At 46.0% G+C, this 18,215-nt stretch overlaps 3 protein-coding genes across 5 annotated transcripts; 1 reads left to right on the top strand and 2 right to left on the bottom strand.

Annotated features, from left to right (window-relative positions):
• Positions 1-115: 115 nt before the first annotated feature.
• tspan14 (tetraspanin 14) lies at positions 116-4,702 on the bottom strand. 2 transcript variants are annotated; one of them, XM_028006319.1, is made up of 9 exons: positions 4,563-4,702; positions 2,317-2,397; positions 2,006-2,056; positions 1,787-1,933; positions 1,240-1,410; positions 1,045-1,170; positions 902-952; positions 710-823; positions 116-595 (listed from the first exon to the last, which is right to left on the bottom strand). In XM_028006319.1, the coding sequence occupies exons 2-9, from the start codon at positions 2,395-2,397 to the stop codon at positions 530-532; spliced, it is 807 nt and encodes a 268-aa protein (XP_027862120.1). In that variant the 5' UTR covers positions 4,563-4,702; the 3' UTR covers positions 116-529. The 2 variants fall into 2 exon arrangements, with proteins under 2 accessions (XP_027862120.1, XP_027862121.1); XM_028006320.1 differs by lacking the exon at positions 4,563-4,702 and having other exon boundaries at positions 2,317-2,525.
• Positions 4,703-7,735: 3,033 nt separating this feature from the next.
• On the top strand, positions 7,736-9,969 carry cst7 (cystatin f). 2 transcript variants are annotated; one of them, XM_028006324.1, is made up of 4 exons: positions 7,738-7,847; positions 8,080-8,252; positions 9,583-9,702; positions 9,780-9,969. In XM_028006324.1, the coding sequence occupies exons 1-4, from the start codon at positions 7,805-7,807 to the stop codon at positions 9,882-9,884; spliced, it is 441 nt and encodes a 146-aa protein (XP_027862125.1). In that variant the 5' UTR covers positions 7,738-7,804; the 3' UTR covers positions 9,885-9,969. The 2 variants fall into 2 exon arrangements, with proteins under 2 accessions (XP_027862124.1, XP_027862125.1); XM_028006323.1 differs by having other exon boundaries at positions 7,736-7,847; positions 9,583-9,969.
• On the bottom strand, positions 9,970-16,577 carry apmap (adipocyte plasma membrane associated protein). Its single transcript, XM_028006315.1, has 9 exons — positions 16,382-16,577; positions 12,605-12,721; positions 12,372-12,487; positions 12,209-12,301; positions 11,840-11,956; positions 11,600-11,774; positions 11,388-11,522; positions 11,120-11,312; positions 9,970-10,783 (listed from the first exon to the last, which is right to left on the bottom strand). Exons 1-9 carry the CDS (start codon positions 16,471-16,473, stop codon positions 10,574-10,576), a joined length of 1,248 nt encoding a protein of 415 aa, XP_027862116.1. The 5' UTR covers positions 16,474-16,577; the 3' UTR covers positions 9,970-10,573.
• Positions 16,578-18,215: the final 1,638 nt, after the last annotated feature.

Here is an 18,215-nt window from a genome sequence, read left to right as displayed (position 1 = left end):
TTATTCTGAATATAAAAAAGATTAAAATTCACTTTGTAAAAAAAACACAAAACTCAGTCCCTTCAAAATAAAAGCTCCCCAATGAGGCAGGGTCAATAATCTGATCAACCAATCGTTTCCTTGATCAATCACAGAATATTCAAACACAACTTTATTCAGACCAACGTGTTTTCCAGTGTTGGCATTCACATTCATTAAACAGCGAGTCATGTGACCTGAACAGAACCGGAACCGGAACCGGACTGGTAATGTGTTTGCTGCTGATGATGTTCAGGTGATCAGACGTGATGAAGGCCAGCGATTGGTTCTGGAAGGCCTCTCAGGTGAAGCAGGAAGTGAAGGCATCAGGTGCAGACAAAACAAGGTGGCGCTCTTCAGCAGAGTAATACTACGTTCAGTCAGACATTTTCAGTAACCATAGCAACGAGCACATCAGAGGAAGACCACACTAGGAGATGAAGGCACATGCGACTCAGCAGCCAGGTGCAAAACACCTGGCCGAGGCTCCGCCCCCCAGCAGGCCGAGGCCTCAATGGCTGAATTTGACCTTTTCAATGTCGGCGATCAACGTTCGAGCCAGGTAGATCCCCACCATCTGTCAGAGAGAGAGGTGCAGGTAAACTACAGATTACTTAAGGCAGATCCAGAACATCTGAACCAGGCCAGGGTTAACAGGTAGTTGGGTCGGGTTCTGGTCGGGTTCTGGTACCTGCAGCAGAGAGATGACGATGAAGATGAAGGCCACGGTGTACAGGTTGCGTGGCAGCCATTCCTCCAGCGCCACGATGCATCCTCTGACGAAGATCTTTTCACTCCATTCCTTCTGTTGGGCCAACAGAACCAACAGAACCTCTCAGATCCAACAGAACCTCTCAGATCCAACAGGAACAGCTGAACTCACCTCCTGCTGGTTCCTCACGTCGTAGCCACACTGGGTGTTCAGCACCGAGTCCTGAAAGAGCAGAACCAGGATTACCAAGTGGGTTCGGATCAGAACCGGACTCGTGGCAGGCCCGGGTGGGTTCGGATCGGAACCGGACTCACGGCAGGGTCGGGGATGCAGCAGGAGAACGGGACACCGCACTTCTCCCGGCTCTGATGGGTCCCGTTGCAGCTGAAATAGACGTTCAGGTTCCAGTCGTTGGGTTCCTGGGCCCCGCAGCAGCGGTTCTGTTCGGGGAGAACCGGGTCAGTACCAGACCGGCCGCCGGGGTACCGGCAGTACCCGGGGGGCCGTACCATCTTCTGCAGAGAGTCGATGAGGTTCTGCAGGTCGATGTCGTCCCGGTAACCCTTGATGTTCTGCAGGAAGAAGTTGTTGATCCACTCTCGGACCTGGCTCTGGAAAACCACGGCCAGAACCGCCACGGTCAGCTCCAGGAAGAAGATGAACCCGATCACCCCGGAGAACTGGGCCGGAACACACCGGGTCAGAACCAGAACAACACACGGGTCAGAACCCCGTCACCCCAGAGATCTGGACTAGAACCGGCTCTGACCCGGAACCAGTGCAGTTGCAGAACCAGGGCCCGGTTCTGGACCTGCAGACTGATCCTAACCCTTAGCAGCCCGACCCGGTGACCTTTGACCCGGCTTCGGCTGTGATTTACAAACTGCAGATTCTGGTTGCCGTGGCAACAGGTTCTGCTTTGTTTGAAATCCATCAGAAACGGATCAGAACCAAAGTCAGCAATTAAAGCTGCTGTTTCTGAACCGGTTCTGGTCCTGGTCCGCTCCACAGCTCTAAATGTTGTGCGGGTCAGAACCAGAACCGGGTCAGACGTACAAACTTGAGCAGGCAGATGTTCTCCCGCAGCGCTCCCACGCAGCCGGCGAAGCCCAGGATGAAGGTGACTCCGCCCACCACCAGAACCAGCCAGACCGGGTCAAAGCCATGCAGCTGGGTCACCCGGGTCAGGTCCAACAGAACCCCCTGCAGACAGAACAGGTCGGTCAGTTCTGCCCACTGCAGACGGGTCGCGGTTCCGAGGTTCGGTCGCCTCACCTTCTCGCTCCACGCCCAGAACCCGATGGCAATGAAGGCGGCTCCGGCCAGCTGCAACAGAACCAGAACCGGAGTCACACTGAGGGAAGAACCCAGGTTCTGCAACCAGAACCGGACCTGAGAGTACTGACTGGATAAACAAACCGAACCAGAACCAGACTGTTTCCTGGTTGCTCTTTGACAACTTCCTGTGTCACTTCCTGCTGCCAAGAAGCTTCGGCATGTTGCTGACATCACTTCCCGGTTTCTGCATGGCAACAGGAAGCGAGGAGGTTCTGGTTCTGGCTGGTCCAGCGGGTCAGGTGACTCACCCAGAAGATGATGTTGTAGCTGAACATCAGGTACTTGTAGCAGCAGCTGACCTCAGGGTTGTCATAGCGATAGTAGTACATCTGGAGACACACGGCACAAACTGGGTGAACTGGTTTCACTGGGGGACACTGCAGCAGCACCAGCCGGGCCACACCGATCCAGAGCTTCACCAGTACAGAACCAGAACCTGGACTGGTCGGATCCCATCTTTTCTTAGACAGCAAATATGAATCTGCTTGGACTTCCTGTTTCCTGCAAGATGGCGGCTGGTGCAGTCGAGCTTTAAATGCTTCAAAGCTACATTTAACAGACATTTTATCTCCACCAGAGATTTGAAGAACGATTCAGATAAACCTGCAGCAGCTAACGTGGCGAGGCTAAACGTAGCTTCTAGCTCAGGATGCAGGAGGGAAAACTTCACAGACAGAAGGAAACCTGGGAGCTGATTAAAGACATAAAGCTGCCCGTCTAAAGACGGAGAGGAAAGCAGCTCTTCCCCGAACACGGCGAGCTAAAGAGACAAGAGGTGAAAAACAAAAACCAAACACAATGAAGACGAAGAGCCGACTCTTAGAGAATTACAAGACAGGAACCTCTGGGCTGCAACTGGAAACATCAACGAGAGAAATGGGGAAACCAATGAAGCGTCAAACATCGAAGGGCTGAACAAATCTCTGGAGTTCTGCCATAAAGAGGATCAGGACTCACTGCTGGACGGAGCTTCAGGTTCTGGGATTTAAAATGGACCAAACCGGAGGCTGCGGCGGTCGCCTCGGCGATGGATGAGGTCCACAGACCGGCCAGCGATCATCAGGTTCAGTCCAGAACCGCGTGATTCGCCTCGGGGAAGGGAACCAGGAAACATGACTACCTGGAGGATCTGAGAGGAACCCGAGGCCGGAGGAGAACCGCAAAGACCCATTATGTCAGCAACATCAATGGGAAAGGAACCATGACGCTGTACAGAGTAGTAATAACACAGTTATAACCTAATCACTTTCACTGGTTTGCTTCCTAAAGGAGGTGGGATCTTCAGCTTCAGATTTATTATTTTATTTAATAATAAAAGCTGATTCCTGCTTTTATTATTGATTATTAGAAATAAAGAGGAAGGGTCTGTTTGTTTCTACCAAAATAAGGGAGCAGATTTTATTTTGTCCAGGAAACAGAACCAGATGTTTGTCTGTCAGTAACAGGTCAGCAGGGGGCGCTGTTCTACAAGGGCCATTCAGAGGCAGCATCAGACACGGTGGTAGATGGATTATTCTAGAAGTTATTGATCAGACACAGTACATATTAAGAAATATTTATTATTTATTTTGTTTTATTAACTACAGGTAAACTACAGGACCCATCCGATCCAGAACCATCTGATCCACACATGGACAGATAAATGATCTCTAGAGTCTCAGAGACTTTTGTCTGTTTGGACGTTGTGGACAAAGTGGTGGAACTGAGACCATCACTATTAAAATCCATAACAATCATAGGACAGATTATTGGAAATTTAACAAAACTTTGCTACAAAATCTACAATTTACAAATGAAAAGGAAGGAAAATCACTTCCTGTCAATGTTGGGAACTAATGAAACAGGAAGTTCTAAAGAATGTGTTTATTATGATGATTGTTATTTTACCAGTTTTTATCTGAAATCCTCAGCATCATTCACCCAACCTAACCCGTCCAACTGGAACGGTTCTGGTCGGGTTCTGGTCCGGAGAAAGAACCTTTAAAGCTCCACTCAGAACCACCTGACGGGGTTCGGTCCCCAGGTCCAGTTCGGGTCAAAGGAGGATGTTCCAGAACCTTGACCCGAGTCTGGGTCATTAGGGAGTACTGTCCCTTTAAAACAGAACCGTAAAACCCAACTGAGCTGAACTCGGAACCGACAGGAAATGGATCATGATCCGGTTAAAGAACCTTTCAGGTCAAAGTTCTCTCTGATCTCTGACCTTTGACTCCCAACCCTTTACATGACGGTAACATCCCATAATAACCCCGGAAGCGGCGGCAGGCTGACAGAGTGAAACCGACTCACAACCCGGTTCTAGCAGAACCGAACCGGATTCCATCTGGTAGAGTTCTGCTCTAAAGCCTGAAGTCTGAGGTTGGCCCATTAGTTCTGGTTCTCAGTCTGGACCGAACCGGAAGTAGTTGGTGCTAACCGCTAACGGAGCTCTAAAACCCGAAAACAGAAGCGGAACCTGAGCGGAATCATTCTGGATCAGAACCTTTCTCCTCACCTCTCAGATCGATCAGATAATCAATAACTCTGCTCTTCTTCTGCTGCTGCTGTTCTTCCTCTGCTCCAACTCCGTCCTCCTCTTCCTCTTCTTGTACTCCTTCTCTTCTTCTACGGTTGTTTACCAGCATGCCGGCTGGCGGTGGCTCTAGCGCCGCTAGCCGGCAGGAAGCGGAAGCTACATTGTTATGCCGAGAAACGCGCGCCCTGTCGCGGGGGCGCGCATCGCTCTCAGCTAACTCTCGCATATTGATGATGATGATGATGAGCTAACGGCTGAAATCTGACCGAAGAGGAAACTTTTAAAGATATTCGTAACATTATCCTGTTTCTGAACCACAGTTCAGAAACAGGATAATGTTTCTGAACATTATCATGTCAATAGGACATATCTATAGCTCATATCTATGGATATGAAACTTACAGCTCAGAGAAGAAAATGTAGAAAATATTTTTTCATTTTTATCCCTTTATTTCTCCAAGTTAGCAGGAGGATGCATATTTCGGCAAAAGGCGATTATTAGCCTACCAATATCTGCATCCTATGTCTATTTCCCCAAATATTGTCTTATGGATATGAAAGAAGCTTAAACAGCTCAGGTACGATGCGCGTTCCCGCGATAGGGCGCGCTTCTCCGCATAACCCAGCTCTTGCTAGCTGACTGTCTGTGCTACCTCGTCAGATTTTCCTACCGTAGCACAGATAGATAGCTAAGTCTATCTGTTGGTGCTACCCGTCTAAAACTGCTACCGTCATGTTTACAATCAGAAACTACAGCAGGTTGTTGTAAAATATATTTTATAACATTATTAGAGTGACTTTATGGTTAGCTTAGCATCAGAACAATTTCTACCCATGACGAAACCACAAGAAGATCACTTCCTTCATCTGAATATCAACCCGTTTAAAATGAAAAGCTGTAGATTGTACAGACCAATGAGAACCATTGTAACATATGAATCCATTTTGTAATGTAAATATTTAAGTGAAGCTACGACAGCAGGAATTAACTTTAGTTTTGTGTAGGACTTGCAGCGGCGGCCATGACGGCTTTATGGTTTGTTTTTATTGTCAGAACAGATTTAAAGACAAACTGTGTCACGACTCTGATCCTCCAATAAAACCAGCACAACCAGGATCCGGTTACATATATAAGATTATTATAAATATTTATACTGCTACAAGCAAGGACGTTGCCATGGTTACTGGCAGCCTAATTTACATTAAGATGAATTTATGGAGGCGATAGGCGGAGCAGCAGCTGTTGTGATTTTTAAAGGACCGGTGCTCAGGTTCATGAGGCCCAAGATCACCTGGTTACCATGGCAACACACACCCAGCGTTACCCAGGGTTCTGTTAATGGTCAGACAAAACCCAGAACCATCAGAACCAATGAAGGTCCGTGTTCAGGACGCACAGCAGAGGGCTGCTGGGCATGTTCAGTGGCGCCCTCCACTGGCTCAGAACCGGTGCATCGCTTCCTGCCTCATTCCTCCTGCACAGAATTCAGTCGTCTGGGTCAGAACCTTTGGACCAATGAGGCGTCAGAATCTTTGGACCAATGAGGCGTCAGAACCTTTGGACCAATGAGGCGAGGAGGACGGTTGGTTATTTTTCCTCAGCCTCCAGGAATCATGGCCGACAAGAAGGTGAAACTCAATCCAACTCTTCCTGACCTCGGGTCCATTCAGCAGCTGCTGCTCTCCACTCAGCAGGTTCTGGTTCTGGTTCATTTGGGCCCCCAGCAGGTTCTGCTGCCTTTCAGTTTTTACTGTTTCTATAATGATAGATCATTATAATAATTATAATGATCTAGTCCCAGGGGTGTTTTACATTTAGCTTTGGGCTAAAAACAACCTATAAAACCTTTTCCACCTCTTTCTCTCCAGAATCAAACATCATATATTTTTCATCCATCAGAACTTTGCGGAGGCGTTTGGTTACTTTGTGTGATTCATTTTAAAGGTGTTGATGCTAAACTAAAATCTCCAGCAGGGGAATAAAGGGTTGAGCTCTGATTATCTTGACATCATCAAACTGCAGACATGAGCAGGAAGTGGAAATAATTCCAATTCAAAAATACTTTATTAATCCCAAAGGGAAATTAAATGTAGCTCATTAATTCTTCAGTTATTATAGATAAAAAGAGAAAAAATCTCAATGAAAGTACAGAGTCACGCCAGCGTGCTGTCACCCTCAGTGACGCAAACAGGAAGTGGAAAATAAAGCAACAGGAAGTAGACTGGTCAGTCCAATTAGCTAAGCTAACCAGCTGGTTAATCTGTGGGACACTTTGATGTGTCCTGTAGGGGGCGCCCTCTCGCGTTGTTCTGTAGGTTCATCAGTTTGGAGTTTCAGTCATTTTTCTTGAAGTTGTCTGGTACCAAACACCACTGAACCGGTTCCGGTCCGGTCCGGTCCGGTCCGAGCGCAGTTTGAGCTGTGGTAGATGAAGGTGATGGGCAGCGCCGGAAGCACGATGACGCTCACCACGCAGACTCCGCCCAGCACCCGGCCCGCCACCGTCGTCATGGAGATGATGACCCACCAGCAGGCCGCGGGGATGCTGGCGTAGTCCGGGTTCCCGGTCTCCAGATCCGAACCGTGCTCCAGCAGCTGGGCCAGCGCGCTTTAGATCACCATGGCGACACAAACAAAGACGAGCAGCATCACCATCTCGCGGTAACAGCGGCGCAGCATCAGGCCCAGAGTCTGCAGGCCCAGGAAGTGACGGGCCAGCTTCATCACCCAGAAGAACCGCAGCACCAAACCTTCCGCTCAGCTGTGCTGCCTGGGTTTTGGACTTTGTATGCCTGGATTTTTCATTAAAATCATAATTTCCGCACACCAACCTGGGTTCTCAGCGTCTGCTCACCACTTCACACCACAACTCATGACAGATCTGGGTTCGCCGTCCGTCTGAGCCGGTCACTGATAGTGGACAGACACTGATAGTGTCTGTCCAGTGACCAGGACAGACAGTGGAGCAGGACAGACAGCCTGTCCAACTGCTGAGGTCTAAACAAAAACACAGTTGGACGTCCTCGGCATAAATGTGACAGGAGACTGATGGCAGCCAGGAAAGGAAACCCAGTGGACTCAGAACGCAGCCTGGAGGAACCCCGGCTAAAGGGGCGGGGTCTCAGGGAGAACGTCAGACACAGGAAGTAATGTCAGGTGTGAGAGAAGCTGAGGCAGGAACAGGAAGTAGCTGATCTGTGGTGACAGGAAATGAACCGAGATGGAGGCGAAGATGTTGCTGCTGCTGCTGCTCGCCACTCTGGGTAAGACTGGAGGGCTGGTTCTGGTTCTGGTTCTGGTCGGGCAGAAATGACGCGGCACTGGGTTCTGTTTGGGTCAGACCCTGGGTCTGTCCTCTGTGGTTCTGAAAGGCACAGACATCAGGAGGAGAACCAGGAACTGCAAATACAAACAGGTCCGAAACAAACTGGCAGACCGGCCCAGGTTCTGCTGGTTCTGTTGGTTCTGCTTGTTCCTCTGGTTCTTCTCTTCCAGGTCCAGCAGCTGGCAGCCATCATGGCCGCCCCATGCCAGGCTCTCCGTATGACATCAGCAGGAACGCCGCCGCTGTCCAGCAGGCCGTCCTTGGCGCCACCCACTCCTTCAACAGCCAATCAAATGACGCCTTCCTGTTCAAGCCGTCGGCCGTCGTCAGAGCGCAGCGACAGGTACCGCTTACCTGGTGACAGTTGTTGCTATGGTGATATGGGAGGCGGGTCAGAACCTCCAGCAGGTCCAGACTCTGGTGTCTAGATTCAACTGGATCAAAAAACCTGGAAGTCCAGTTTCTCCAGAACCACCAGAGGAGAATCTACTGGGAGGGAACCAGTGGGCGGGTCTCTGCTCTCTGATTGGTCAGAAACACAACTAAAGTGATCAGGCTGAAACCTGGGAGCAGTAATGACCTCTGACCTGACCCTCCAGAGCCACATAAAGACGGTCACAAAGTCGCCTTCTATCAGATGAACAACATCTAGATGACTAATGTCTCAGTGAGATCTAGAGAAACTCATCCAGTCGCATCGATTCTGTCCAACAAATCAATCCTCCAGCTGCAGCTGATCCAGAACGCTGCTGCTGGAGTTCTGACCAGAACCAGGAGGATAGAGACATAAACCCAGTTCTCCAGAACCTCCACTGGCTCCCTGGAGCTCAGAGGATAAACTTTAAATCCTGTTAGTTTATAAATCACTGAACGGATCAGAACCACAACACATTAAAGATCTGCTGCTGCTGGATCAACCTTCCAGACCCATCAGGTTCTGGTTCTGGTTCTGCATCAGAATCAGAACCAAACGAGGAGAAGCAGCTTTCAGCTTCTATGCACCACAGATCTGGAAAACAGTTTTCTGTTTTCCAGAAAACTGTAAAACAGCTGAAACACTGAGATCCTTTAAATCCAGACTAAGACCAGTTGGTTAGAGTTTTATTTGAAACATAATCAATAATCAATTTAACAATGGAACTCGACTTAATGTCATGTTTGAATGTTGATTCTATGCTGCATGATTTTGTTTTTGTGTTTTTATGATGTAAAGCTCTTTGAAAAGCCTTGATGCTGAAATGTTTTATACAGATCAAATCTGATTTGATTTGAAACCTTCCCTCTGTCTGATTGGTCAGCCTGTCAGTCCTCCAGCAGCCATAAGCCCTGGAAGGAGTAAAATGGATCAGAACCAGAACAGATGCAGGCGGGACCGTTAAAGCAACAGTAGTTTATTAGAAGCTCAGGTCTGTAGTGATTGGACGGAGCAATCAGCCAATCAGAGAAGGGCTCAACAGAACCAGAACCCGTTTCTCCGCTGCAGAACCTGCTCACAAGAAACAATACCTCCTTTCAAAATAAAAGCATGTTCAGATTCAGTCTAAGGTGTGAGAACCAGAACCAAGTTCTGCTGAGCCTAGAACCTGAAGCAGACCTGTTCCTGCAGTTCTGGTCTGGACCCAGGCCCGGTTCCGGATCGGAGCAGAACCTAACGGACCGGCTCTGTGTTCCAGGTGGTCAGAGGGATCCGGTACATCGTGGACTTCCAGATCTCCAGGACGGTTTGTCCCAAACGGAACCGGACCTCAGACCTGGACCGGTGCCACCTCCAGCCTCCGGGCCGGCTGGCCCAGGTGAGTCTGGATCTGAGTCGCAGGAGGATCCGATGGTTCTGGATTCTGGAGGTTCTGACCGACCCGTCTCTGTCCAGACCTTCCGGTGTCACCTGGAGCTGTGGCTGATCCCCTGGAAGCCTGGGCGGGAAACCCTGGAGCTGCTGTGCAGATCGCCCCAACAGGAGCCGGTTCTGATCTGAAACCAGCTCTGTTCCGGAACCAGAACCGGTTCTGATCAGGATCTGATTCTGTTTAAATGATGAGTGAATAAAGAGTTGTAGCAGATCCAGACCCGGTTCTTCTATTCTCCAGAACCTCCAGTGTCCAGTAGGTCTACAGGTTGGATTAGACGGAACCGGGCCGAACCAGAACCAAGTTAACTCGCCTGATTTCACTTTTTCACAATTTTTAGAACCAGGTCAGGATCCGGAACCAGAAACAGGACGGGAACCGGGTCCAGGACTGGAACCGGGACCAAGACCAGGACCTTAACCGGTCCGGAACCGGTTTTAACCAGGACCAGGTTCCCAGGAAACTGGTTAAAACCGGGTCCAGAACCAGGACCAGAAGCAGGACCGGGAACCTGCAGGTTCTGGTTCTGTCCCTTGCAGCCCATTGAGTTCCTCAGCAGGCCAAAGTTCTGATGTCGACCCAACAGTTGGTCCAGGCCAGCAGAACCGGGCCAGCACTACAACAGAGCAGTAGGGGAAGCAACACAGGAACATTCAGTCTGACATGAAATAATGGCGGAGCAACAGAACCAGAACCGGGCCAGATTGGGCCCCTCAGCTTCCAACAGTTGCTTTTAAAGTCCCCAAGTACTGATCCAAACAGGACCGGGTCATCAGAACCAGCAGGGAGGGAGGCTGGACCCAGTTCCGACCCAGTTCTACGGTCCCTGCAGGTCCAACACGGCAATGTACGGCGAGCGGAAGGATCCGATGTAGAGTTTCCCATGATGCTCGTGTGCCTCGCTGACGTAGGCGGCCACCAGGCCGTTGGGGTCGTGGAAGCTCCGCCTACAGACGCCGCCATCTTGGATCTCGGCCACCAGGCTGTAGCGAGGGACGGCCTTCATGAGGACGTCCTGGCTGAACAGCTGCAGGGCGGAAACCGAGATGTGACCTTTGACCTGGAGAACTGCTGCTGCCTGAGGCTGCCTTCACCCATCTTTACTGCCGTAAACAGAGCGCTGCGGCGGCCATCTTTACTGCCGCAAACAGAGCGCTGCGGCGGCCATCTTTACTGCCGCAAACAGAGCCCTGCTGGGCGGTGGCTACGTTCCTCTTCAGTCACATATTGCAGTCGGGTTTAATCAGCAGCAACATCAAGATCTGCTGGGTGAACGCAGCCTTTGACTAGGACGTCTCAGGCCTTCTCATTAGTTTCTCATCCAGCAGGTCAGAGGTCACATGAAACTGACGGGCCCGTTTACCTTGAAGATGAGCTTCTTGACCCAGGGTCTCTGGGACAGGAAGTCCAACATGGAGAAGCCGGGGTTGGGCCGGACCGCCGCCATGGAGACCCAGTATCCTCCGGAGGAGCTGGGCCGGATGTTGTCCGGGAAACCGGGCAGGTTGTCCACAAACGTGTCCATGCCCCCCTTGTTGAGGCCCGCCACATGGACCCTGGATGGAGACAGAGCCGGTCAGGGAGGAGACCACCCATGGACCGGGGCGGTCCTGGGTCAGCGTGGGGCCGACCTGCGGATCCGGGCCATGGTGGTCTCGGCCACCAGAACCGACTCCTGGTCCGGCAGCAGCTGGATGCCGTTGGGGAAGCGCAGGTTCTCCATGACGACCGTCAGTTCCTGCGTTTCCGTGTCGTACTCCAGCACTCTGAGGCGGACAGGAGGACAGGCTTTTATTCTGAAGGGTCCCGGCAGCTGACCTTTGACCCAGGCGGCGGGTCGTACCGTCCGTCCGCCGTGGCCTCCATGATGAGGTGCAGGTAGTCCCGGCGCTGCCACCTGCTGCTGGAATCGGTAAAGTACAGCTTCCTGCCGTCCTGCGTCACCGCCACGTCATTGATGAACGACAGCTTCCTGCCGCCGACCTCTTGCCCCCCCGCCACCAGCCGGGTTGCTGCACCTGCAGGGAGACGGGTCGTCAGCGTGACCTGGAGGCGGGAGGAGGGGAGGGGGATCAAAACTCACCTGTAGCAGGGTCGACCTCGAACACGCCTAGGTAGGCGTCGGCTACGAACAACGTCCCATTAGGCCCCGCCCTGATGCCCAGGGGTCGCCCGCAGGTGGGCTCGTCCTCCCTGGTGCCTGGAGAGGGTCAGAGGGCAACCAGGGTCAGTCTGGAGGTGGAGCCATGCTCAGCCAATCAGATTTGTTTTGCCACTTTTAGCCCATCAGGTTCATTCAGTTCATATTGAACCAGGCTAACAGCTAGCAACCTGTTAGCCTGGTTCAACATGGTTCAGCAGTTCACTTCAGGGTCAGGACTGGTTATCCTAACGGAGAACCAGTCAGAACCAGTTCTCACAGACCCAGCTTCACCCAATTTGAGCATCTCACCACACGGCGGCCTGCCGAGCGTTGCCAAGGTAACGATTCTCCGTCCAATCAACTTGAGGATTTTGCCGTCAGCTGTTCCAGTGAAGAAAACATCTGCGGAGAGAAAAACAGACTCAGGTTCTGGTACTGGTTCTGGTCGGGAACCAGAAGTGAAGCTGCTGACCCCCCATGTTGACGATGGACTCTGGACCCAGAAGCTGGTCCTCGTAGAGCCGCCGGGCCTCCCGGAGCCGCAGGTTGGGCTCCCAGCAGCCCTTCATCTGGGGCGGCTCCTTCAAGCTGCAGCCAGCAGGGGGCGCCGCAGGTCGCCATGGAAACAAGGGGGCAGGAGAGAGGTTGAGGGAGGGCGGTCAGAGAGGGTTTGGTCTGATTCTGACCCGGTCCAGACCGACTCACCTGAAGGCCTCTGGCTGGATGGGAGACTCCAGGATGAGGAAGATGATGAGAAGAAGAAGAATCAGGAAACCGCCCAGAGACAGCAGAGTGACCCGGAACACCTTCCCACTGTAGGAGCTGGACAGGAGTTTAAAGGGTTAACACGCAGAGATCATCTTAACACAAACGTGAGCAACCAAAACAGTTTCTGTGGCTCCTATTAAAACTCAAGAGACAGAAATGTTAGAGCTGCTAAAGCCACATTAGCATTGAATTAAATCTCAGTTTGTTGCTCATCTCTGCTCAGTGCAGCAGATTGAACTCATCCTGCAGGGCCGGTCCAAGGCTGCATGAGGCCTGGGGCAGAATCTGACCTAGGGGCCCCTCTTGCTGCTAAAACCATCAGCACCTCTAACAGCTTCTGGGTTGGATTTAATCTGGGAGAGAGAGAGTAGATTAACTGGCCAACCTGAAAACAATCAGTTATAATTACAGTTTATTCATTTGTATTTATGAACAAACGGCTCAAACTCACAGCATCAGATTGTTGCTATGGTAACAAAACAATCTAACTATGAATATTGTTCTTTGATCTTTTACAAAGTAAACTTGCCAGCTCCTTTAAATCATCCATTTAAATGTTAAACAATTTAAAATATTTTAATTCATGCTGAAACCATTTATGTATCTGTATTAAAATATTAACATTTATGGCCCCTGAAGCCCTGTAACAGGTAACATGTTACAGTTTAATAACATGTTACATTAATAACATGTTACATTAATAACATGCTACAGTTTAATAACATGTTACATTAATAACATGTTACATTAATAACATGTTACATTAATAACATGCTACTGTTTAATAACATGCTACAGTTTAATAACATGTTACATTAATAACATGCTACAGTTTAATAACATGTTACATTAATAACATGTTACATTAATAACATGTTACATTAATAACATGCTACTGTTTAATAACATGCTACAGTTTAATAACATGTTACATTAATAACATGTTACATTAATAACATGCTACAGTTTAATAACATGTTACATTAATAACATGTTACATTAATAACATGCTACTGTTTAATAACATGTTACATTAATAACATACTACAGTTTAATAACATGTTACATTAATAACATGTTACATTAATAACATGCTACAGTTTAATAACATGCTACAGTTTAATAACATGTTACATTAATAACATGTTACATTAATAACATGCTACAGTTTAATAACATGTTACATTAATAACATGTTACATTAATAACATGTTACATTAATAACATGCTACAGTTTAATAACATGTTACATTAATAACATGTTACATTAATAACATGTTACATTAATAACATGCTACTGTTTAATAACATGCTACAGTTTAATAACATGCTACAGTTTAATAACATGTTACATTAATAACATGTTACATTAATAACATGTTACAGTTTAATAACATGTTACATTAATAACATGTTACATTAATAACATGTTACATTAATAACATGCTACTGTTTAATAACATGCTACAGTTTAATAACATGTTACATTAATAACATGTTACATTAATAACATGCTACTGTTTAATAACATGTTACATTAATAACATACTACAGTTTAATAACATGTTACATTAATAACATGTTACATTAATAACATGCTACAGTTTAATAACATGCTACAGTTTAATAACATGTTACATTAATAACATGTTACATTAATAACATGTTACATTAATAACATGCTACAGTTTAATAACATGTTACATTAATAACATGTTACATTAATAACATGTTACATTAATAACATGCTACAGTTTAATAACATGTTACATTAATAACATGTTACATTAATAACATGCTACTGTTTAATAACATGCTACAGTTTAATAACATGTTACATTAATAACATGTTACATTAATAACATGCTACTGTTTAATAACATGTTACATTAATAACATGTTACATTAATAACATGCTACAGTTTAATAACATGTTACATTAATAACATGTTACATTAATAACATGCTACTGTTTAATAACATGCTACAGTTTAATAACATGTTACATTAATAACATGTTACATTAATAACATGCTACTGTTTAATAACATGTTACATTAATAACATGTTACATTAATAACATGCTACAGTTTAATAACATGTTACATTAATAACATGTTACATTAATAACATGCTACTGTTTAATAACATGTTACATTAATAACATGTTACATTAATAACATGTTACATTAATAACATGCTACAGTTTAATAACATGTTACATTAATAACATGTTACATTAATAACATGTTACATTAATAACATGCTACTGTTTAATAACATGTTACATTAATAACATGTTACATTAATAACATGTTACATTAATAACATGCTACAGTTTAATAACATGTTACATTAATAACATGTTACATTAATAACATGTTACATTAATAACATGCTACTGTTTAATAACATGTTACATTAATAACATGTTACATTAATAACATGTTACATTAATAACATGCTACTGTTTAATAACATGTTACATTAATAACATGTTACATTAATAACATGCTACTGTTTAATAACATGTTACATTAATAACATGTTACATTAATAACATGCTACAGTTTAATAACATGCTACTGTTTAATAACATGTTACATTAATAACATGTTACATTAATAACATGTTACATTAATAACATGCTACTGTTTAATAACATGTTACATTAATAACATGTTACATTAATAACATGTTACATTAATAACATGCTACTGTTTAATAACATGTTACATTAATAACATGTTACATTAATAACATGTTACATTAATAACATGTTACATTAATAACATGCTACTGTTTAATAACATGTTACATTAATAACATGTTACATTAATAACATGTTACATTAATAACATGTTACATTAATAACATGCTACTGTTTAATAACATGTTACATTAATAACATGTTACATTAATAACATGCTACAGTTTAATAACATGTTACATTAATAACATGTTACATTAATAACATGCTACTGTTTAATAACATGTTACATTAATAACATGTTACATTAATAACATGTTACACCCGTTTTATAACCTCCTGGTTGCTGCTGATAATGTGGCAAAAAACATTTTGACACAAAGTCATAAATTATGTGAATTTTCTGTTAAAATGATTTGGAGACTCAGAATGAGCCCGATTCTGGTCTGCATTCAGTCAGCCTGGTTCCGGTCCGAGAAAAACTCAGCTGGTATATTTACACCTGAGAGAAATGAATGAATAAAGTCATGAACTTGTTAGTCCAGCGTTGGTAGCTGGACCTGAACCAGAACCAAGACCAGGAGGATCCCTCTCCCTGGCTCTGGTTCCTCCTGGTTCTGGTACCAGCTCCTAAACACCAAGATATTTTGATGAACCGGGTCGGTTTTTGTCTTCAAGGTTCTGGAGCTGCAACCAGAACTTCTACTGGGCTGACGGAGGACGGTCCAGAACGAAAACCTGTAGGACGGGTGCAGAACGGGACCAGAATGCTCTGATCCAACGGGGCAAACATGAAGCTATCAGGTCCATCAGAACCTTCTGGGTGGTTCCGAATCGCTCTATACCCCATCCAGCTAATCCGGGTTTAAATCCGATGTGAGGCAGTTCCGGTCTGCTTCCCTCTGATTGGCTCCTTCTCTTGGAAACAGAACCAACAGACCCGGAACCGCAAAGCCCTGTGACCTGATCCAGAACCCCATGTCCAGATGAGGTTCGGGTCTCACCTGCTTCCTTTGTGTCTCCGCTCCGGAAGTTCCTCTGTGATCACGTGAGCTCGGTGCAGCCGCCGGAAACGGACTCCAGCAGACTCGTTCATGTTCGGCTCGGCTCGGTTCGGTTTTAGTCAGAGCAGATCTGGACTAGCGGTTAGCGGGATGTCTAGCTGGGCTCCTTCTTCTGCTGCTGCGGTAAAAGCAGAGGGTCGGATTTATCGCCCCCAGCGGCATAGGAGGGAACTACAGCTGAAAACACGAAGCTTCTCGCGAGGTTTCGGGGCTTTTCTCACTGTAGCACCGTAGAGGCCAGCTGACTGTCAGTGCTACCTCGTCAGATTCTCCTACCGTAGCACGGATAGATAGCTAAGTCTATCTGTCGGTGCTACCCGTCCAAAGCTGCTACTGTCATGTTTACAATCAGAAAACTACAGCAGGTTGTTAATGTTAAATATATTTTATAACATTATTAGAGTGACTGAAGTGGAAGCTTAGCAGTTATGGTTAGCTTAGCATCGGAACAATTTCTATCCATGACGAAACCACAAGAAGATCACTTCCTTCATCTGAACATCTACCTGTTTAAAATGAAAAGCTGTAGATGTTTGCACTAATCCTTTACTAGAATATCCTACCTGTTCAAATATTTTAGATACAGAGGTTAGTAAGAATAAAACCGTATCAGAGGAAACAGGTTTTTATTGGAATTAAATTAAAGACAAATAGAGATCAGATTATTGATCCGTTTTCTGTCTGTTTTCAGCAGCAGCCACAATATGTCACTGGAATGATGGGATATGATTAATGCACACTAATATTCAGAGGTGGGGACTCGAGTCACATGACTTGGACTCGAGTCAGACTCGAGTTGTTAAAATCACGACTTGAGACTTGACTTGAAAAAATTCTCAAAGACTCGGACTTGACTTTGACTTTCATGCCATTGACTTGGGACTTGACTCGACTTGAAGCTGTTTACTTGAAAAGACTTGATATTTTTTACTCAAAGTCTTAAAATTTAAAACACATTATTTATAAAGTGGCGTCATTAATTAATGTCACTCATTCCGTATCAATATGCGCAGACCGTCACTATGGTTTTCCTCTCTCCTTATGTATGTATGTGTACGTAGCTACAGCACAACCTGTAGCGTCCCGGTTGAATAAGATGGTCTCTTAAACTGATGGTTCACAGTCCTTTATTGAACAGCCTTTTATTGTGAACTCACCGTAAGAGCTACAAAATATACAAATAAAATAACATTAGTACTCAAACAGTGTTGTTCTGACCTTAACATATAAATCTTTTACCTTCTATGCTAAAATTATGTTTTACAATAGATGTATTTATTAAAATCCAAAATCCCTGTCATGAAATAAAATGCAACGTATTTCAACTGTTGACGGTTGACCATAGTAAATCAGCACCATCTAGTGGCAAAACACAACCGTCACACCCAATAGAGAAATACACGTTCCGCAGGAAAAATAAACATATATACATGACAACACACTCACCTTGTTCCCTCATCAACCAAGCGCCAACCAACCGATTGTCACCCTGAATCACACCCCAACTATCTCCCCTTCACTCCGACTCGTTCATGTCAACTTTCTCTGCCCCAACGGCCGCGCTACTTCTACCGTTTTGCGTCAGTCACCTTACCGTTCCAAGCCCTTTCAAAATAAAAGCATCGACTATCATGTCAACAAATACATGACATGAGGAGACACAAAATATTAGAAAAGTCATTTACACAACCAATCAAATTAACAGGATTTGGACGTTTAAAAAAACGCGGCAAAGCTACAGAGCTCAGGGAACGAAATACGAAATAACCGCTCG

Source organism: Xiphophorus couchianus, chromosome 22 (assembly GCF_001444195.1).
Source record: "Xiphophorus couchianus chromosome 22, X_couchianus-1.0, whole genome shotgun sequence".
Taxonomy (NCBI): domain Eukaryota; kingdom Metazoa; phylum Chordata; class Actinopteri; order Cyprinodontiformes; family Poeciliidae; genus Xiphophorus; species Xiphophorus couchianus.
Note: the sequence above shows the minus strand (reverse complement) of the source record. Positions and strands in the feature narration are given on the sequence as shown.

Coding starts and splice junctions, on each gene's coding strand:
- cst7 (XM_028006323.1), top strand. CDS start 7,805: ATGGAGGCGAAGATGTTGCTGCTGCTGCTGCTCGCCACTCTGG. Junction 7,848..8,079: donor GCTGCTGCTCGCCACTCTGG/GTAAGACTGGAG, acceptor CTTCTCTTCCAG/GTCCAGCAGCTGGCAGCCAT. Junction 8,253..9,582: donor TCGTCAGAGCGCAGCGACAG/GTACCGCTTACC, acceptor TCTGTGTTCCAG/GTGGTCAGAGGGATCCGGTA.
- apmap (XM_028006315.1), bottom strand. CDS start 16,473: ATGAACGAGTCTGCTGGAGTCCGTTTCCGGCGGCTGCACCGAGCTCAC. Junction 12,488..12,604: donor ATCCAGCCAGAGGCCTTCAG/GTGAGTCGGTCT, acceptor TGCTGGCTGCAG/CTTGAAGGAGCCGCCCCAGA. Junction 11,523..11,599: donor GAGGCCACGGCGGACGGACG/GTACGACCCGCC, acceptor TGTCCGCCTCAG/AGTGCTGGAGTACGACACGG.
- tspan14 (XM_028006319.1), bottom strand. CDS start 2,397: ATGTACTACTATCGCTATGACAACCCTGAGGTCAGCTGCTGCTACAAG. Junction 1,934..2,005: donor TCTGGGCGTGGAGCGAGAAG/GTGAGGCGACCG, acceptor TTCTGTCTGCAG/GGGGTTCTGTTGGACCTGAC. Junction 596..709: donor TCGTCATCTCTCTGCTGCAG/GTACCAGAACCC, acceptor TCTCTCTGACAG/ATGGTGGGGATCTACCTGGC.